The 21,013-nt window shown below is 42.3% G+C and overlaps 1 protein-coding gene and 1 long non-coding RNA gene across 2 annotated transcripts in view; one reads left to right on the forward strand and one right to left on the reverse strand.

The window, feature by feature from the left end:
• The window catches only part of MYO1F (myosin IF), a 167,463-nt gene that overhangs the window by 93,330 nt on the left and 53,120 nt on the right, over positions 1 to 21,013 (reverse strand). The window contains exons 5-13 of the mRNA XM_083179189.1: positions 19,893 to 19,980; positions 17,352 to 17,441; positions 14,901 to 15,032; positions 14,493 to 14,627; positions 14,240 to 14,372; positions 10,898 to 11,094; positions 8,728 to 8,808; positions 3,851 to 3,937; positions 513 to 599 (exon numbers count right to left, since the gene is read on the reverse strand). Of these exons, the coding sequence (XP_083035315.1) occupies positions 513 to 599; positions 3,851 to 3,937; positions 8,728 to 8,808; positions 10,898 to 11,094; positions 14,240 to 14,372; positions 14,493 to 14,627; positions 14,901 to 15,032; positions 17,352 to 17,441; positions 19,893 to 19,980 (1,030 nt within the window). The remainder of the gene's footprint in view (positions 1 to 512; positions 600 to 3,850; positions 3,938 to 8,727; positions 8,809 to 10,897; positions 11,095 to 14,239; positions 14,373 to 14,492; positions 14,628 to 14,900; positions 15,033 to 17,351; positions 17,442 to 19,892; positions 19,981 to 21,013) is intronic.
• LOC146067566 (uncharacterized) overlaps positions 1 to 21,013 on the forward strand; it is a 176,923-nt gene that overhangs the window by 52,236 nt on the left and 103,674 nt on the right. Inside the window, exon 2 of the long non-coding RNA XR_014472940.1 lies at positions 13,718 to 13,792. This is a non-coding gene — a long non-coding RNA (uncharacterized LOC146067566). The remainder of the gene's footprint in view (positions 1 to 13,717; positions 13,793 to 21,013) is intronic.

Here is a 21,013-nt window from a genome sequence, read left to right on the forward strand (position 1 = left end):
AGGGGACTAGGGGATCAGAGTTCAGGAGGCAGAGCAATCTGCCAACGAGAATATAAAACTACATACCAGGTGTGTGGAGCTGGAGCAGTAACCAGCTGCTGGAAGGCTGATATCTCTGGTTCTGGGCACAGTAGAGACAAGCTACTAGTGTCCTTCAAAGGGGGAGCATCCCAGCTTTTGGAACTTACCCTCAGAAAAACTCTAAGTCAGACAGAATCTGAAATATCTGACTGGGGAGAGCAATTAACAGGCTTGGATGGGGGCCACTGCTTTGAAGTCAGATATCTCCGGTTCCCATGGGCCGATTTTTAAAATTCTTGTACCCATGGAAAGTGAGGACCCTCAGCTTTCAGTCTAGGTCCCTTACACTCCTGGGGGGTTTCTGGGTACTCAGAAACCCCCCCTGCATGCGCTACTGACTGCAATACAATACGTACTACAATAATTGCCTGGCCTGCGAATTCACAAGCATGCAATCAGGTCTATATAGCCCCCAATGTCTTTATACTCACCAACTTGTTTTCGATCAGGTCACACACCACTTTGTTATTGAAGTAATCAATAGGGGACCATTTTATACCTTCTGCGACATATTCTTCCTGAAAAAAACATAGTTAGGATTTCAATAGACTGATCCTGGTGGATTTCAACATATTTGCTCTTTTCAAGTACTGAAATGGTTAATGTGTCGTGTAAAATAAATAAAACAGTAAACGGAACAGTAATTTGTATTGGGTCTCCCGGACCCCAACACTAGTGAAACAAGCATGTGCTAAAATTTTAACCCAGTTGGTTTCACCAACTTCCTCACCCAATTCTCGATCCCAAGTTTTAGTAAAGTAGGGGAGTAGGAAGCTTGCATCTTCCAGAAGGAGATGGTAGGGAGGGGACTTACTAGCACAGAAGAGCTCAAAAGGTGTTAGAATCATGCTGAGTGTGCCTGAAGGACTGAGGAATTGGAGATGACGGACTTGTAGGTATTGCCAGTATTCCCCACTAGGCAAATTCCATTTGGTATCTTCAAAGAATGACATTTTTCCTCTACTCACCAGCTGCTCAACTCGAAAGAGGCCCCTATCTAACCAACAGCTCAAGGCTCTAAGATCTAACCCAGGAGGGAAGCAATTTTGTGGCAAAAAGGGTTCATACGGGAAGGACCTAGATGAAATAGAGGGAGACTTCCTAAGAGACTTGCAGCAATGTAATGAAGGCCCTATAGTAGGGTGTGGAAGACTGGGAGTAGTGGGGAGCCACGGGTCCAAGTAAATAGGTACCTGCTGCTCAATCTGTTCCCATTGCTTTAACGTATCATTCCATGACCACTCAAGAACTCCAGTAAGTAAGCATGCGTGGTAGTAATCCTGAATATTGGGGAGCTGGAGACCTCTTCTGGGTGTAGTCTTATGCATTAAATCTAGCTTTAGACGTGGTCTCTTTCCTCCCCACACAAAGTCCCGGATGAGGGCCTGAACGTCCAAAAATCAGCACTGTGGCATTTTTTTGGGTGAGGTTTTCAGAAGCTACAGAATCCTAGTAAGGGAGGTCTTTTTAAGGATTCCCAGTCTCCCAGAAAGAAAGAAAGAAAGGCCGAGCTCTCCAGGAAATTACATCGGATCGCATGTTACTCAAAAGGGGGGTGAAGTTAGCTTTAAATAAGTGGGCAGGATCCCTAGTTATGGCTACTCCAAGGTATTTTAATTGGGACCCAGGCAATTTGGAAATGCCATTTTGAGACCGGCTAGCATTTGGGGTGGAGCAGTAATATTCAGGGCAACTGACCTAGAGTAATTAACCTTGAAATTAGAAAGATCTCCAAACAGCCGGAACTCTTCCAGCAGGTTGGGGAGGGAGGGGATCGGGGAAGTCAGAGTCAGTAATAAGTCATCAACAAAAAGGGCTAATTTACAGTATATTCCTGGCCTTGGAGGACATATACTGAGATATGAGCTAGTGCTTCCCTACATAAAATAAGTATCAAGGGCACTTTGTCAGTGCCATTATTGAGAGTACAGGGTAGACAGTAAAATTGCAAGGGCAGACATTGTGGAGTTTTGATGAATGAGGGTCAGAACTTTCGAGGTGTTGCCCCGGGCCTCACGTCCTGGAACAAACCCAACCTGATCATTATGTATAACTGCCGGGAAGAAGGCTTTAAGTCTGTTCACCATCGACTAAGTTTTACACTGGGCACAAGTCATCGCAGGCTCTAGCCAGAGACTTACTCTAAAGTGCGATGAAAAAAGGCATATCTGGTCTGGAGCTGACGTCAAACACCCTGCTATAAACGCTCAGGCACACCTAGCATTTTCCGGCACTCCCAGTGTTTTCCTAGGCACGTTTCAGTTCTTAGCACTTCCACTAAATGGACGGTTTCCACCCCCCAGGCGTCTACTTACTAACAACCCCCATGGCTTGGGAATAGAAAAAGTAGCAGAACTTCATCGCAGGACAACCTCACGCATGTGTACAATGGGTTATATGCATGTGCAGTCTGTCGATAATCAGCAGCTGTGCAAATTCGCAGCCGTTCGATCAGGACTGAATTTTCCCCGTGGAGAGAACTGTGATCCTTTTGGATATATTTTGCATTTTTTTATTCTGTTTGCAGCCTCACAGCGCTGAGGTCATGGGTTGGATTTCCACCATGTCCCTAACTCTGTGGATTTATATATTCTTTGCATGAGTACATGTGTTTCCTTCTATAATCCCAAAATACTGGTAGGTTTATTGGCTCCCAAACAAAAATGAACCCTAGTGTGATTGTTTGTGTGTACATGTTTAAGAGAATGTATATTATACGCTTCAATGGGGACGGAATTGTGATGTGAATGGCCAAATTTTCTCTGTAAAGCGCTTCAAAATTGGTGTGCACTATTTAAATAAAAGCTTATAATATTAATTACTAGATTACTAGACCTCTCTCTACAGTATGTGGATGATGCCCAGATTTACCTATCATCCCCAGATGTTTCACTGTCTGCATTGATCCACATAACTGAATGCTCTCTGCCATTTCATCTTGGATGCCGTCTTCCCACCTCAATTCATATTTCCAAACAGAACTGATTATATTTATTTCCACCAGCCATTGGTAGTTACCAACCTGATATCGATAATTAAGTCTACCCAGGGGCAAATCTACACTTTTCTTCTAGTGCGGTGGTTTACTGTTTAATCTTGACCATTCCAGTCCTGACTCCTCCCCTTCCCAGTCCTGACTCCTCCCATTCCCAGTTACATATTCCAAAAAAATGTAGTAAAACTTTCTGCAAAAAAGATATTCATATGTTTGGAACATACATAAGTATGTTGTGTATACTAAGATTTTGAGCGAACAGAAAATGTTAATTGTAGTAACACACTGTGGGTGTAACCCTCCCACCCAGGGACACACAGCAGACCTTTACACTACATTCGTAATGCATAGCTTCCAGTGTCATGGAGTTACCGCTACCCTGTACCTTATATCTAGCCGCTAGCAGGCCCGAAAGCTGCAGCAAGTCCACCCTCACTGTTTACCTGAGCAGGAAGGCCGCCAACAGAAGCAGGAGGGGAGGTTTGGTTTAGACTGCCAGGGGGGTTATGGATAGGTAGCAGGATGGGGAGATTAGGGTTAGGCTGTTGGATGGATGGGGTAGAGTTAGAGTAACAATACTGAATGGATTGTGTCAGGAGTGACTCTTGCCGACAAGATCCCACGGTCGGTCTTCTCGCTGTTGGTATTCTAAATTCTGGTATTTGTACTCAACCAAGCATATTGAAAATGCTCATACAAAACATCTCCTCTGCAGTATATGTGATATAGGAAACATACTAATTTTTTTTTTTGCTATTTTGCTTCACACTGTACCTGTTCAGCCTTTAGAGTCAGCTCAATGAAGATCTGCTGCAGCTTTTCATTCACAAAATTGATACAGAATTGTTCAAAGCCATTTTTCTATGAACCAAAGAAAAAAGATATGTGGTGGTTAGCACATACTGGTGATTTCCTTCCTGATTATAGGAATAAAATTGCTGGTCACGGTACCAAGATGGCTAACATACAACGTCTAGGTCAACAGCCAGTAGTCAATATCAAAAGGATGGCATGCACAAAGTCGACATTGATGAAAGCTCAACACAAGAAAAAGGTTGGCATGATATATCCAATGATACTAAGAGATATAATAAAATGTGCTGGTAGCACCATTAACAAAAGCAGGGAACCAGAATAACCCCCCAAGTCCCACATCGCAGACTGCTACAAAGAAACTTGAAAGCAAAGGATTTGAATATTAAACACTTAAATAGATCAAAACATGACTTCAGAGAAGAAAACAAACCATTGTAGTAAAAGGAATGCATTCTAAATCTATATAGGGTAATGTTACCAGTGGAGCAGCCCAGGGATCTGTGCTTGGACCAGTGCTCTTTAATATCTTTTATTGGGGACATTGAAATGGTATTGAAGGGAAAGAATGCCTTGACACAAATATTTGCAACAGGGTAGGCACACCGGGGGGGGGGGGGGGGGGGGGGGGTTTGAAACAAATACATGATAATCTTAAGTAGACTAGAGGCATGGTCAAAAATTGCAGCTACAGTAAAATGCTAATACAATCTATATCATGCATCTCAAAACCCCAAAGGCTAAATATAGTATTATTGGCACTATTTCAGGTGACTTAAAATCAGGGAAACAATATAACAAATCAATGAGTCAGATGCTTTGTTGCATTGGTGTAGACGTTTGCCCTGGTGCTGGGAAACCTCCCTTCTCCCAGCACCAGAGCAGTGACAGGATGAGGGGGAGCTGTGTCCTCAGAAGGACACAGCTTCATCCAGAGCAGGGATCAGCTGCCTGATCCCTGCACTCGCCAGGTGTCCAGGGCGGAGACAATCCATTGGTTCCTGTGCCGGACTGGAAGCAGCAATGGGGAGCTAAGGAGTGGTGTTTTCCAAAATGGCATAATTTTCATCCGCCAATGAGAAAGGCTTCCCGTGGCAGTTTGAATCTGGCACCATTCAGGAGCCAATGGTTGTTCTCGAATCAGCGGTCAATCAGAAATGGCCACAGCGAACTACTCAGTGCCCCCTCCATACTCAGCCTGCCCCCGGCATCTGACGTGCAACACTGCCGGACGTGAAAGATGAGAGAATGGAGACAGAGCGCAGAAGGGCAGCAGAAGACAGAAGAAGATGCCAGTGGAGCCAGAAGCCACCCCAAAGATGACGAAGCCAGCAACAACAGCTACGATGGCCACTAAAGAGACTAGAAGAAGCCAGGCTCAACATGGAAGTTGTGAAGATTGAGGCCAGCGGAGGTGGAATGCAAAAGAGATGATAAAGCTCCCCCCAGCGGCCATGGACTACCTATCCCCACTCCCTCCCTTGAACACCAGGTTTCAGGGATGAGGCCCGTGGGTACAGTCAGGCCCTCAGCCGGGCCCCTCTGCCAGTGGCTCAATACACCCATTAGCACCATGCTAGGAACAAGGCCACCATTAGCTGTGCTCAAGGCCAGTGGCCAGGCACTAGGCCCGAGTCCCAACAGCTGGGCACTAGGTCCATGGGATTAATTAAGGCATTAGGTAATCAAGGGGCACTAGGCCCTTTAGTGTTGTCTTCTTAGGGGAATAATAGGTGACCCTGGGCACTAGGCTCAGGTAGTGAAAGAGTTTTCCCTGGGTGTATTTGTCAGAAGGTGGACAGTCTGTGTGGCTGTCACCTTCCCAGGTATACCCAGCAGGTGGAGGAACGGTCCAGTTCCCAGCAAGAAATGGCATTGCGCACGATGAATTGGTGGCAACAACTAGGGTGTGTATGAGCTGTCCAGCTCTAGTCAGGTAGGACTGAGGATGGTGAGTGTCATATCTGTCCATCTATTGGCCTTGGCCCCTGGCTCAATAATCCACGCTCCTGGCCCTTGGCGCCCCCATTAGCCAGGCCGTCCAGACCTGAGGCCCATATAGGTCATGCAACATCAGGCCCGTAGGCTCCCATCAGCTGTGCTCTAGCTCTGAGGCTGCCATTGGCATGGCTCCAGGCCCTCCTGGCCCAAGTAGCTGGGCACTAGGCCCGAGGTCTCAGTAGTCCGGTGCTAGGCCCATAGTATTAATTCAGACCTTAGAGCTGCCAGTAATCAGAGTGCACATATTACATTTGCCCCACCTGCAGTGCACATGATTTTGCCCATTTTGAGAACAAATTTGTCCTGCAATCAAGTCTTAGACCCCATGTATCCAAAAAGATATAAATACATTAAAGAACGTACCAAGAAGGGCAACTAAAATGGCACATGGGCTACATCACAGAATGTATGGAGAAAAGCTAAAAAAGTCTTAATATATATATAGTTTGGAGCAGTGAAGGGATATGGGGGACATTATAGAAACTTTCAAATATACCAAGAGTATTAACAACGAACCGCAGGGAAACATTTTTTAAAGGAAGTGAAGTATTAGAACAGAAGGACATGCACTGAAACTGGAGGGAGGGAGGTTCATGGGAAATATGACTTCACAGAAAGGTTAGTGGACACGTGGAATAGCCTTGCGTCAGAGGTGGTAGAGGCTAAGACAATAGAGTATTGTAATCATGCTTGGGATAGGCATCTAAATATCATAACAAGAAACTAATTGTTTGAAAAGGGTTGAGATTGCCAAAGATATATAAAGGGGCTATTGACTATTATACTTTTTCATACTTTACTGTCCAGGTGGATTCCAATTGGGAACAGTAAAGTGTACCAAATAGAGATAGGCACCTAGCCTGAAGGATGGCAAATGGACACAGTGCACTTATCGGGGTCCACTTGTTCAGGTGTCGACATTTTTTTTTCAATGTTGACCTTTTGCTGTTGACCTAATGACTGCTGACGTAGACATTGTTGGTGAGCTATACCACACCTGTTAGCCGCGATATGATCATGTTGATTCTGCTGTTTTCTTTACACTTTTGAAACAGATAAAATAACATAAAAGTATTTTAACAGAAAGATTGTCCACAATCAGTAATAAGTATAAAACCATTTTCTAGCCCTAGCTGTGCCTAGACAAACTGTGGTGTGTATGGAGTTGAAATGTTTGCATTTGCATCATGGGGCGGGATCCAGCATGCAGGGCTGCCTTACCAAGCGCTGGGTGCCCCTCCACATCTTACTGCTGGGAGGTGTGATTTCGCAAATCCTGAATCAGGCTCAGCCAGCTAATGACAGAGGGTACATGCCATTTATGGGTTACAGGTGATGTTTCACAGCTGTCTCCTTTAGCAGGTCAGGTAGACTATACACTGATCCTTGTTTCACTGTGCAGCTCCTCAGCAGCCACCGGCTTGATAACATCAGGCTGAATGCAAAGTGCCAGTCCAAGCAGAACAAAGTTTGGCAATACCAGTACTGATGTGACCAGCCATGGGAAGTAAAGTGACTGGCGAGGGTCTGGATACTCTGACTAGTTTAGCCATCTATATGACTGCTCCACAGAAGATTGTTAACCTTTAAATTCTGCTGGGGTCTCTGCTCCTTCCATTAACCTTAGTATAACTAAGAGTGCAAAGAGAAGAGAGAAAATACAAAGTATCTGGGCCCATCCAAGAAGCACAGCCACATCATCCCTAGATGGAATAGATATTCACAATAGAAACATTGGCACCAGTGGCTGATTCTACCCAGGTAAAATCCACCCAGGTAAAATCCACCCCCTGCTCAATGACATTGAACCAGATGCTGTCTGTGAATGCACTGGCTTTGTGAATGTGCCTGGCAGTGCCTATGCAGTCTATATCAGTAAAGGGGTTTGCACATATGCAGTGGCAGAGTGTCTTCTGCATGTACTAGTCCTGGCGCCTGTCAGATCCATTGCACAGGTGCAAAACCTGAAGTTGACTGTATTCTCTCATTTTTGGGCATGGGTGTAGCTGCAGCCCCCCTCCTAAAAGTAAGTAGGAGCCGCCGTTGGTTGGCACACGCTTGACCGCATTAATCTAGTGCATTGAGTCAGGTCCATAATTTGCCATGATGGCTTGATTATGCGATGTGCCTGTTACATCCATTTCCCCGTCAAAATAGAAGATCCTGAAATACTCTGTGCTTCTATTAGCATTTTTTTTAATGCTCTATCCCACTTTAAAACTGGAAACATCCAGAGCAACAGGTAATGAAGATTGATACACTTTTACCTAAGTGTGCGTACACAGTGGGTGATATTTTGAACAATATCGTTAATTTTGGCCCTTCTGAAGGATATCATTCATATTATCCACCAGTGTGTATGCAATGAATGTTGCGCGCTTCCAAGGGTCCTTAGCCAGGGTTTCTGTCATGTGTACATGCAGTTCAATTTTGGCTATGTCGTTTACAAAAGCTAGACTCTAGTTATAGTAGATCGGTTCGTCGTTCATTATATCTTTCAATCTGTATGTAAAATATTGTTTGTCCAGGACACTTGACAGTTCAAGGGAAATTGTTCATCTTTCACTGAACACATAGCCTAGTGTGTATGGGGCCTTTAGTTAAACACTCAAATCAAACATCAAATCCATTCTCCTTCAATTAAGACACAATAATGTCAGACGCAACAGGCTTTTAAGCCTATCACAGTTGTACTCTGCTGCACATGGTTGGTTGTGTCTGACATTATTGTGTCTTAATTGAAGGAGAATGGATTTGATGTTTGATGTTTGATTTGAGTGTTTAACTAAAGGCCCCATCTCTTTAGAATACACAGAGAATAAAGAGATGTACTGTACCTGGAATATTTCAAACCCATATATGTCCAACACTCCAATGCTGTACTCTTCATGGGGTTTTTGTATGGCCTTGTTAATTGACTAAGAAAAAAAAAAAACACAATAAAATAAATATTATTAAAATAAACTAACAAGAAGTACTGTAATTCTCAATAGGACAAAGGTGGGATAAAAAGAACAAGTGGACCAGTATGGTTAGGTCAGTAAAAAGTCCTGTACACCCATAAGAAAAATTAAATTGAGAGAGATAAAGGGGTCTATTTACTAAAGGTGCCTACACACTTGGAGATCTGAGTGATGCTAGATTGCAGAACGCTCAGCAAGATTGGCAGGCCTGAGGCGCACAACCTGTGTCCAGGGGCGTCTATGCCACACACCCTGCATCTAGAACCTTCCACTGTGGGATGGGATGGCTCAGCTGTACCCCCTCAGCTCTAAATACTCTCTTGGTTTATGCATATTACACTTGGATAATAAACAGTTTTCAGGTTTTCCTTCCTAGGTAAAGATGTACAGTATTTATGTACACACAATACATTACTGTTTTAAAATACAGGAAAAAAATGCAAAGGGATTCTCTGTATTTGAAAAACCAGGCCTGGGCTCTTTGAGTCTGTGCTACTTCTAAAAATACAGGAACATTTTTTTAGGGGTTCCATGTATTTATGAACCATCACCAGATCCATGGACCGGTCCTGGTTCCAAAAAAAAATGGGACGAAAGCGATCTCCTGATTGACTGAACTGTCACTCAAGTGAGAAAGTCCCAATTCAAAGTATTTGTGGGCACGTTGCGTTTAGGTATCCACAAGGTCAATTAGATCAGATATGTGATCTGGCCTAATTGACCTTGAGGTTAGTGCTAACTGCAAAGTTCCCCATCAGTCCCTGATTGACTCCTGGGTAATCCAAGTGACAGAAGTCACCCAGCAGTTGGGGGAAGAGAACCCATGTATATACGGGTGCCGGACGTGTTCCCGACAGTCGGGATCCCGACAGTCATTTACCCGACGTCGGGATCCCGACAGTCATTTACCTGACGTTGGGATCCCGACTGTCAAAACGCCGACGGCCACCCGCTATTTTCCCTCGTGGGGGTCCACGCCCCCCATAGAGGGAGAATAGAATAGGGCCACCGTGCCCGCAGCGTGGTGAGTGCAGCGAGCCCGCAAGGGGCTTTTTTGCGCTCGCCATGCTGTCTGACTCCGGGCAGTCGGGATCCCGTACCACACCCGTATATACACGGTTGTATATACTGTATATACGGTCCGTTTGGTTACGGTTTATTTGTTTGACCCCTTGATACCTACATGGATCTAAAAGGACCAATCTACACTGGGTATAGGTGTGTGTGTTTTTTTTTACAGGTACCCTATGGTTTCTGCTGGACAAGAGGACCAAAGGGCATTTAGGTAAGTATATTTAAGTGTGTGTAGGTGTACATGGATGTTTAACAAAGTTTTACTTTCATGATGTGTGTGTTTGTTTATTTATTTATTTTATTATCTAAGGAAATACAAGTACCAGTGGGCCCTTTAATGTGCTGCATACTGGTACTTGTGGTACTTGACACCCACTGCGCAAGGCCCAGGCCCTTGGGTGCCTTGGAGGGTTCCCCACTCTCTCATGGACCCGGGCCAGGGCTGACAAGATGGGGGTAATGCCACAGCTGCAGGGACCTTTATAAATGTGTCCTCTGACTGTGGCATTATCCTACTGACTATTTTGAGCTCAGTGCTGGATTTAAAAATAGGGGGACCCCATATATCTTTTGTTTCCCATCTTTTTGGATCCAGAAGCAGTCTAAGAGCCCAGTGCTGGTTCTTTAAATTCTTTCAATTCAGGTAATCCCTACACTTTTTTTTCTCTGTCATTTTAGAACCAGCGCCAACTCAAAGAACCTGGGGCTGTTTATGCTTAGGACCCCACACTGTTGTTCTTTTTAAACCTTTTTTAACTCTTTCTTTAACTGTTACATACAGAAGCACTGCACTGATCCCTGCATGCTTCTGCAAACTCAGCTGCCAAAACGTGGTCTATATGAGATTCGCATTTTGAACTGAATTATCGGCAGAGTTTGCTGATACGAATGATACTAAATTTCTGTTTTGTCCTGGTGCCAATGGAAAGTCATGCCGAGTTGGGCCAGAACCTGTTCCCTGATTGCTCACCTCCACCAGGAAGTCAAAGACCCTTGAATACAAAGCTTTAGCCAGAGCATCCCTTGTATACGTGGCTTGCTCCACGTTTAAGGTTACAGTGATGGACTCTGAGCGTCCTCCCCATTTACTATCCATCTTGCGGCTGGTGAGTTTGCCATTGAGGCGATCTTTGTCTATACCAAGCAAGTAGGCGGGAAAAGCCAAGACTGGAATATAATAGGTTAAAAGACATGAGACAACAAGATCAGACACCTGCAGGTAAAATATGGTTATATATTCAACACCAGTCATATCTCTGATTAGTAAATGTTTACATACAGTTGTTTGCAAAAGTATTCAAACCATAAAAAGAAAACAGATGCGTCTGTATTATAGATGACACTTGACATACAGATTCTGACAAACTGTATTTTTATTGTAGAGCAATCAGCTTTTAAAGTACATTTTCAAATTTGTAATTCATTATACCTGCAATTTTAAATAAAACATACTTGCATAAGTATTCAACCCCTTCAGACATATACATACGAACCTGTGTTTCGATAATTACTAAAATAGTTGTTTCTGCCTAGGGACTTCTTAATGTATAAGCACACTAGGCATGTGCCCAGGACACCAAAATTCTAGGGGCCTTCAAGCTAGATGAGTGGTGGTCATGCTCACAGAACGACCCAGCAGTATTCTCTACTTGCCTCCCAGCCTGCAACCTCACAGTGAATGGCTATCAGAATGCTGTTTGGTGAATGACTAGAGATATCCACAAACTAGAGTGCTGACAGCCATTCATTTTAAGGAAGCATGTTGAGAGACGGCGCAGGACTGCAGGAGGGGAATATTATACTCTTTGTAGATTTCCTCCAGGTTTTTCTGTTGGACTACTTGACTTGACTTCTTGACTTTGACATTTCTGTTTAGAACATACACCTTTATGTTCTTCAACCAATACCATTGTTATTTTACCATTGTACTTGAGACTATTGTCTTACTTAGGAGCAGTTTGAGAGAACATGTGTGCATTCTCTGTACCCCCAGTCTACTGAGCATGTGTAGGTCTCATGGAACATGGCACTCTGTACCAGGACTACTAGGCATGTGCAAAACTGGTAAAATGGGCACTGCATGCCTATGATTTGTGCTGCTTTGCAATGCTTAGCCACCGATTGACCTAGGATTTCAGAGATGGCAAATATAATTATGTGGGTGCACCAATTAAAGATATACCAGTGGTCCTACTGAAAGGTGAACTGTATTTTTCTAATGATAATTTCTGATAATTGCATTGCAGTATATCAGTTCTTGCTACAGGATGTTACCAGACCATACTTTATTGTTGGGATGCCGTTTGTATTTCAAATATGGGGGTGGGGGGGGGGGGGGGGGGGGCACCAACATGTCTTGTAATGGCTCTGGTCTTTCTTCAGTAATGGCTTCTTCCCAGCCAGTCTCCCATACAAGGTAGTTATATGCAGTGCTCTTGGCACACCATCACACTAGTTTTAGCCACTGAGCTCTGTAGCTTATTCAAAATTATAGTGGTCTTATCTAACAAGCCTTCTTCTAAAGCTTTTTATACACATATTCAATCACTGGCTGATCAAGTTAAATGCTCTTGATCAGCTGAGCAGTGTGTATCCAGCCATGACTCCCTGTGAGGCATCAGCATTGAAGTAAGTGGCTCCTTTATTAGGATTGGGAGGCCAGCTATGTAACACAAAAAATGCGACCTCCCAGTCCTGAATGATACAGATGCATTATAAGCTGTTTATCTGCTATGTTCCACAATTGGTACTACTTTTATACATATACAGTCATCAGCTATTCGCCCAATATTGGCAGGATGGCTAGGAGACTGTTTAGGTATTAACCCAGATTTGAGGGACAGTCTTGTGTATATATAGTGCCTCAAATATATAATGCAGCTTCCAGCGAATAACAATTGATCCAATTGGCATATCCAATCATGTGGATATTATTTTGTAGCCTTTTCCTATCTTGTGCATGTTTAGAACATTTTTATATTGTTAGAATGCTCATTGAAGGGGGTATATTATTAATAATATCTGACTTGCTTAATGATACCAAAGAGAGGCTTCTAAAAAACAAACTTTTAAGTCAATAGGGTAAATTTACTGAGATGGGAGTTCTATGTCAAATGGGTTATTGCTATGGGCAACCAATCAGATTCTATTATCTTCTAAAAGGCGCTAAATAAATAAGAAGTAGATTCTGATTGGTTGCCCATAGCAACATCCCATCTGAAATAGAACTCCCATCTTAGTAAATAAACCCCAATGTCTTTAATCTGTCTAAACGTGGAGCTTGCGCAGCACATGGATTGAATACATATGCAATCATAATTTGCAGTTCTTATTCCTTTAAAAAAAATAATTAATTATGAGACTAAAAAGTTACTTTAAACGCCCACTAGTTCATAATAAAAAGCACTATCTGGAACAATCTGTGGAAGTGTTTTTTGTAATACAGACAAATCTATTGACTTTTTAGGAGCCTGAATACTGTTGGACAACTGTAAAATAAATCAAATTGATTTCAAATTAATATCAGTTACACTTTGTAAATGTACTCTCACTTTAAGTACTTTTGTATAGATAAAGCACATATCTCGGGCTGTAACAATAGGGTGAGGCTGGTGCTGCTGCACAAAGTGCAGGTCACCCTGGGGGCAGAATCAGGTGCCAAAATATCAATTCACTGGGTGCCTGCTGCAATATGTTTACTAGCAGTCCATTCAGCTCCATCTTAGCAGTTAGCTCTGATTTCCAGATCCTGCACAGTGTGTAAGGAAAGATGTTGTGATCTCTCCTACAGTGCCGAGGAGCCATTTTGTGGTGTGAGCATGCAGAAACAGTGGCATAGTGAGGCAGCGGTGGACTGAGTGGACGGGTAAGTTGCCCTATGGCTGCTCTAGGCATAGGAGTATTTAGAACCTGACACAAAGTTATGGAGGAACATTGCGGTGGATTTCAACTATTCAACTATTAAATTACTTGTGACATAATGTGTAGAATGAGTACTACTGTGTGGCATAATATGAACAAGGGGCTCTACTGTGTGGAGTAACATGAATAAGGGACACTATTGTGTGAAATAATGGGAATAAAGGACACTACAGTATGATGTAACATGAGTAAGAGACACTACTGTGTGAAGAAATATGAATAAGGGACATTACTGTATATATCCAAAATCAACTCCCATCCACTTATGTTTTTTAAAAGACTTATAGACTTGACTGACTGGCATCAGAATGCTATGCTTATTCTCCTTGGTCTTTGTTACTGTATAAAAGGTGTCACTTTTTGAAAGAGGGTCTGGCAAAGTGCTACTCACGGTCAGTACAGTCTATCATAGCGTAATTTCCCTGCTCTTGGAAGCTGATATTCCCCAGATGTAGGATGCCCGCTGTTATCTGTAGGACCAGCTGCTGCTCTTCACATGTAATACCAATGACTTGCATGGCATTCTATGAGAACACCAGATCAGGGACAACACCATAAATAAAACATGAGAAAGAGAGAGAGGTGTTATGTACATACAGCACATTGTTCACTATTTTATGCAGCTGAAGACAGAAGATAATTACCATCATTTCAAGGAAATCACTGCTATCATTTGTCCCATCCACTTTATAAGTCTCTGACTGGTTTAAATAGAAATAGTAGTCAGGAGTCATGATGCCCAGATTTTGTTTTTGTTCTTGTGATGCTCCATCTAGCAACTGTCAATGACAAGTAGGGGTCATACAGTATATCACCACAGAAAATAAAATAAACACTAATCGTGTTACTTATCATCAATCAATCATAAAGGGTAAATCAACTGTACTGTGTATAAGCCTATACTACCTGTACGGTATGCATGGTTCCTGAGCAAGCGCACTGTGAGATCACCAACGATATGTTCCACTAACAGGCCTAGGTTCCATCTCTGTAACAGTCCCACAGTCAAGTGTCCACTGTTAATTTGGAAAATGTACAGTATATTTATTTACCTGGTAGAAGACATGAAAGTTGCGCTCACTCTCATTCTGATTTACAACTCGAGACTTTTCCAGAAGAAAATTTGATATTTTTCCTCCGTCTGGCTCTCCCCCACGGCTGAATTGTATCTCAAAGTATTTACCCTATTGCAAAAACAAAATCATGTGTCACTTGGAAAACTTGCTTCTTGCTATGCTGTAGATTAAGTTACTTAACTCGGTATTAACTACTTAATACTTTGAGACAGGTAAATCCAAATCTGCTATAAGTACCATTTTTTGTTATAAGTCCCATTATAGTCCAAACTTATCATGGGACCTATGTATTTTCAGGTTTTTTTTTTATGAGAGATAATTGAATAATATATAATATCATGTCCCACCTAATCTCCCTACACATTATGATGTTTTCTATTAATTCCTACCCATGGCCATAGGTGTATGCAGCACATTTTATTAGGGGTGTGTCTAGCACCATCTATTGGGTGTGTCTAACATTGCCCATTGGGTGTCTAATACTGCCATCAGGTGTGTCTACCATTATCTATTCGAACTCACTACAATATAAAACATCTCTCAGCCACACCATAATCTCCTGCCTATTTCAGTTTTAGTCTTCTAATTTCTCTGTGTAACAGTACATGCAAAAAGAGTAAAAAAATATATGGATGACACTGGTATGTAGTAATATGACAATGGTGTAGTAAAATGAATAATGCAAAACACACACACGAGCTCTGATTGGCTCATGAGCCGGTACTGCATTTCAAATGGCCGAGGGCCGCCGGAGACCCTGTAGCTGAAGCATTGTAGTTACAGGGAGGTGTTAATTAGGGAGTGCACTGCATTAGGGTGTGCCTGTGCACACCTCACACTCAATGTGTGCACACCTATGCCCATGACCATGTTATGCCCACAATTCATATTATGAAATAGAATGGGATCCAGCAAAAATGCTGTGGTTGACACAGCCTCCTTCCAGCCAAGTAGGTCCCGCTGAACGGGACACGCTTGGCCGCTATGTGTGGCCCCAGCCTTAGGCAGTAAAGTGGAAGGTGCTGCCGCTCTGATATAGAATCATTTAGTGACTCACTCACTGACACTGCCAGCTCAAAAGTATTCCGGCAGCAATAATAAATTTGCTGACAAGTACAGCTTCTTACATTAGGGTGTGTCTGGGCAAACTTTGGACCATATATATATATACAAGCTGGTGATGATGATGCTGATGATGATTATGGTGATTAATAATAAAAATAATAATTACATTGGCCAACAAAAATAAAATATAATTTTAATTACTTTACTTTTGTCCTTTTTACAATGATGAACAAATATTAAAGTTTTTGAATGACCATATAAGGAGAAGCGTGTCTTAGTAAGTAAGGGAGGGGACAAGGCAGGAAAGCAAGGTAAATGTTTTCATCAAGATGTGATTAACTTTGAAATTCGTTATGCGGGGCAATACAATGAGAGTATGATGAGGGATTATATTTGCGGGCTACTACAAGAAAGTCCATATAATCACAGAAGAAATATGAAAAACATGAATGTCTAAACTTTATATATATATATATATATATACATATACAAGGTATATATATATATATATATATATATATATATATACACACACACATATATATATATTCTGTTACAGTAGTTTGTTTTATATTTTTTGAAAAAAAAATAAAAGTAAATAAAATTCATAACAATTTTTTTTTATCTTTACAAATAATAAAGGTATGAAAATAAGGACATTGGGGGGATGCTCTAACATCTGCGCCCCCTTACCGCCGCACATCGCCCCCCATCGCCTACATAATTAGCGCATATGCTCTAACATATGTGATAATTATGGCAAGGGACAACTCTTGCGTTAAGAGCTGTCCTTTGCGGTGAGAGACAACTGGTCCCATCGGGACCCGGCAGCTCCCCCCTCCCTCCCTTACCTGGCCCAGCTGCTGCTGTGCCAGGCTCTCCTCCTCCCTGCACCCGGAAGAGGATCATAGTGCAGGGAGGAGGAGGTCACAGGTCCGGGCAGCACAGCACTGTGCTGCCCGGACACAGGTGAGGGGGGTTGATGCGGGGTCTTAACATCCGTACTTTCATTCCGATAGCTACAAAAGCAAAAATTTTCAGGTAAAACTTTTTTTTTCTTTAATTAGTAATGGGGAAGAAATAAAAATCAAATATGCAGAACCCAGACTTAACATTCGTGTTGACCGGTGTTATGCATAGCCCCAAAGCAACAGCCATCTGTTTTCATTGTTGAACTTGTTTAAGATCAATAATATCTATTTAATGATGGGTCAGTGAGCATTTACTCTGCGTTAGTAAGTTCTTATGTGCTTTACACGTGTCTGTCTCTGCAACTACAATTATTACACATATAACATTATACATACATTATTCATAGTTGTAGATTTATGTATCTGGGGATGTAACAATCCCACTACTTACAAATCGACTTGAATTGTTGTTTCTTACAGTCTTAGCGTTGCCAAATGCTTCAAGAAGAGGATTAGACTGGAGGATTATGTCTTTGACATGCTGGAAAACAAAGGCCGAGTGGTAGATTTATATTTAATAAGCAGTGGTGATCTTATTGTCAGTTGTGTTACTAACACATGACAGTTAGGAGCTGCTTGGCTGGAGCACCAATTAAGATTACTGTAGTAACAAGTGATATCAAGAATATCTCTATGTTACTTAATTCAACCTAATGTCCTTTCTATAGCTGGCAGTGCAGCAGCAGATTTCTTGCACACACATTTTATGGATAGGGTAGGAAATTCATTGATTTCACAAATACATTAGAAATTGCCAGGAACAAATAAGACACAATGGAACAAATAAAACAAACACAAATTTAGATATTCACAAGTAAGCACTACCACTGGTTTCATTTAAATGTATGTTATTATCAGTGCTTCATTTGTAGCTAGAAGGGAAGCAGAATGCAGATAATATAAATGTGTAACTCCCAAAGTATTACATATGCTAATATCAGATCTGATTGCAGTCCATCAGGACTGTATTTTAATCTGGTGGGACTGCCGTGCTATAGATTCCTATCATTTTGTATCCAAAAAGCTGGTTTGTATCCAATGTGTAGGACAAAGAAGAGTTTTGATTCCTAGATAACATTAAAGAACCCTGGCTGTTAATATGCAGAATATCAGGCATCATAATTAAGATGCTTCGATGCCTCTTGTGGTCGTTTCATCCATAACCTGTGGTCCCCAGCTGCTCTCTGCTGTATGAAAGATTTGTTTTTCTGTTTTATGCGCCTTGAGTACAGTTCTTCTCTCATTTATACCCAGCTGAGCATTACTCACAGCTATCTCAAACGGAATAAGTCAGAGCCATGGCTGAAACCTTACATACACACCTTTGAAGGCTGTCGGGAAGTCTAGTTTCCCCAAGATGTCAGAATAAGACGATTATGTGTTACAAGGTTTAGTCAATAAATGACACAATATTCTATGCAATCTGAATGTAGGAAATGCCTTTATTGGGGACATATATGTATGACTAGAGGATGGGATGCCTGTGTTCAGAATACCGATGTCGGCAACCCGAAGGAGGAAAACCCAATGGGGTCAGGTATACTTACATTCCCAGAGAAGGTTTTCCTCCACAGGGGAGGGAGGTGGTAGAGGTGGCGCTGTGACCTGGGTTAAGTCACTAGCAGCTGCTGGTTTATGTCGGGTTAGTTAGGCCCAAACTAAGCAAAGAAAAAATACGGATATAGCAGCGCTAAATGGAGTATTTAAAATACCATAAAAAATTAATTAATAAAGGATTGGACTGATTGTACAATTAAAAGCAATAATACATTTTATTTAAAAAGTGACCAAATTATGCTGGTAATGATAAAAGGTTTTGGGGGGCGGGGGAGAAAATGAGATCACAATGTGGGGCTGTCCATTCCTATTATGCCTGGGACCATATAAAGTGTAGATGCAAAAACAATTGGGTAGGGATTACCGTCCACCTGTAGACACGTTGGGGTGTGTAGTTTCTCTCCCTGGGACTCAAGGCCCAAGTTGGTGTTGGGGCGGAGTCACCGTCCAGAGTAGGGGAGACACCCAGAGTTGGCACTCCCAAAGATGGTGCTGGGGTCCTTTAAGGTGTTGTAATGTCCACAGTTAGGTCAATCCAATTAGGTCCAAGGCTGGTCTGGAACAGTCCAAAAATGGGGGTGAAAGACACCTGACGCCTTTGATAAAGCCGCTGAGTCGGCGAAACGCGTCAGGTGTTTCGCCGACCCAGGTGTTTCTACACACCACAACGTGTCTACAGGTGGACGGTAATCCCTACCCAATTGTTTTTGCATCTACACTTTATATGGTCCCAGGCATAATAGGAATGGACAGCCCCGCATTGTGATCCCATTCCCCCCCCCCCCCCCCAAAAAAAAAAACCTTTTATCATTACCAGCATAATTTGGTCACTTTTTGAATAAAATGTATTATTGCTTTTAATTGTATAATCAGTCCAATCCTTTATTAATTCTTTTTTTATGGTATTTTAAATACTCCATTTACTGTAGCGCTGCTATATCCGTTTTTTCCATACTTACATTCCCCCTGCCTGCACTAAACTAAAAATCCCTTCCCACAGCCTAACCCTTACCCTCTCTCTCTCCACGGCCTAACCCTAACTCTCTCTGTCTCCCCACAGCCTAACCCTAACTGTCTCTCCCCACAGCCTAACCTTAAGTTCTCCCCTAGTGTCTGAACCTAACCCCTTCCTAACCTGCCCCAGCTTACTTACATTTGGCATCCTGCTAATTGGCATTCTTGTGCCGGTATCCTCATTGATGTTGGGATTCCAGGCAACTCTCCCGGTGGTAGTCAGGATGCAGGTGTCAATATTGTGAACACTTGTATCCTGACAGCCAGAATGCTGGAAACAGCCTCTTTGTTGCTACAAAAACTTTCATAACTGTCTTGAGAAAGGAGAAGCACATGATGTCACAGTGAATATCCAAGATACCTGTACTTTGCTGCCTCCTCCTGACACCTTGGATATATAGCCCATGATGTACTTAGCAGCCACTGTTTTTCCTGCTCCGCTTTCACCACTAAAATAACATTAAAATGTAAACGTTATACCATCACTAACCAATATATACTTACAGGGGTCTGTGTTTTAAGGCAAATATGGGGCAGAGTGTTGTATTTACACTCTTTCACCTATATGTGCCTCCAGTTTCAGCCTGCTTGGATGCAGCTGTGTGCAGTATCGGATTAACAATAGGGCAACTGGGTCGAACATCCAAGGTTCCCCACACACTACTGAACTATATATATATATATATATATATATATATATGGGAAAAAAAGGGGGGGCCACACAGTGTGCTCGATGGGAGTAATGGAGAGAGCTGCAACCCTGAAAGGATCCCCTGTTAGATGGGACCCGGGTAGAGAAATGGAGAAAAATGGGGTATTCAGGGTGCGCTACAAAGACCTTATACAATTAGACTGTACAATTCAAATGTTAAAAAACAATTTATTAAAAAAATTGCTCACAGGAGCGTAGCAGTTTGTAAACAAGGTCCAATTACAGATACTGTGAACTGATGGTATAACAATCTGTATATTCAAATGATAGATGGATGTCCATAAACGACAGTTAAGCCCAACGCGTTTCGTCGTTCACACGACTTCCTCAGGGGCATGGCATAATATGATTGTCAAACGGATTTATAGTAGAACTCTAGGATACTCCTAGGAAGCACAGTATTTTGGCTGTAGAGACTTGATGGGTCTATAAATATAGGCGTGGTGTCCACTAGCCGTAGTGTATATGGGTATGGGAATAGAGATTCTCGATGTGAAAAAAAGATATTTAGTCTTCCAGTCAAAGTAGAGTGAACTGCTAGGCTCCACAGTAGAGCCTAGCAGTTCACTCTACTTTGACTGGAAGACTAAATATCTTTTTTTCACATCGAGAATCTCTATTCCCATACCCATATACACTACGGCTAGTGGACACCACGCCTATATTTATAGACCCATCAAGTCTCTACAGCCAAAATACTGTGCTTCCTAGGAGTATCCTAGAGTTCTACTATAAATCCGTTTGACAATCATATTATGCCATGCCCCTGA

The sequence above is a fragment of the Crinia signifera genome, chromosome 1 (genome assembly GCF_055691185.1).
Source record: "Crinia signifera chromosome 1, ASM5569118v1, whole genome shotgun sequence".
Lineage (NCBI taxonomy): Eukaryota > Metazoa > Chordata > Amphibia > Anura > Myobatrachidae > Crinia > Crinia signifera.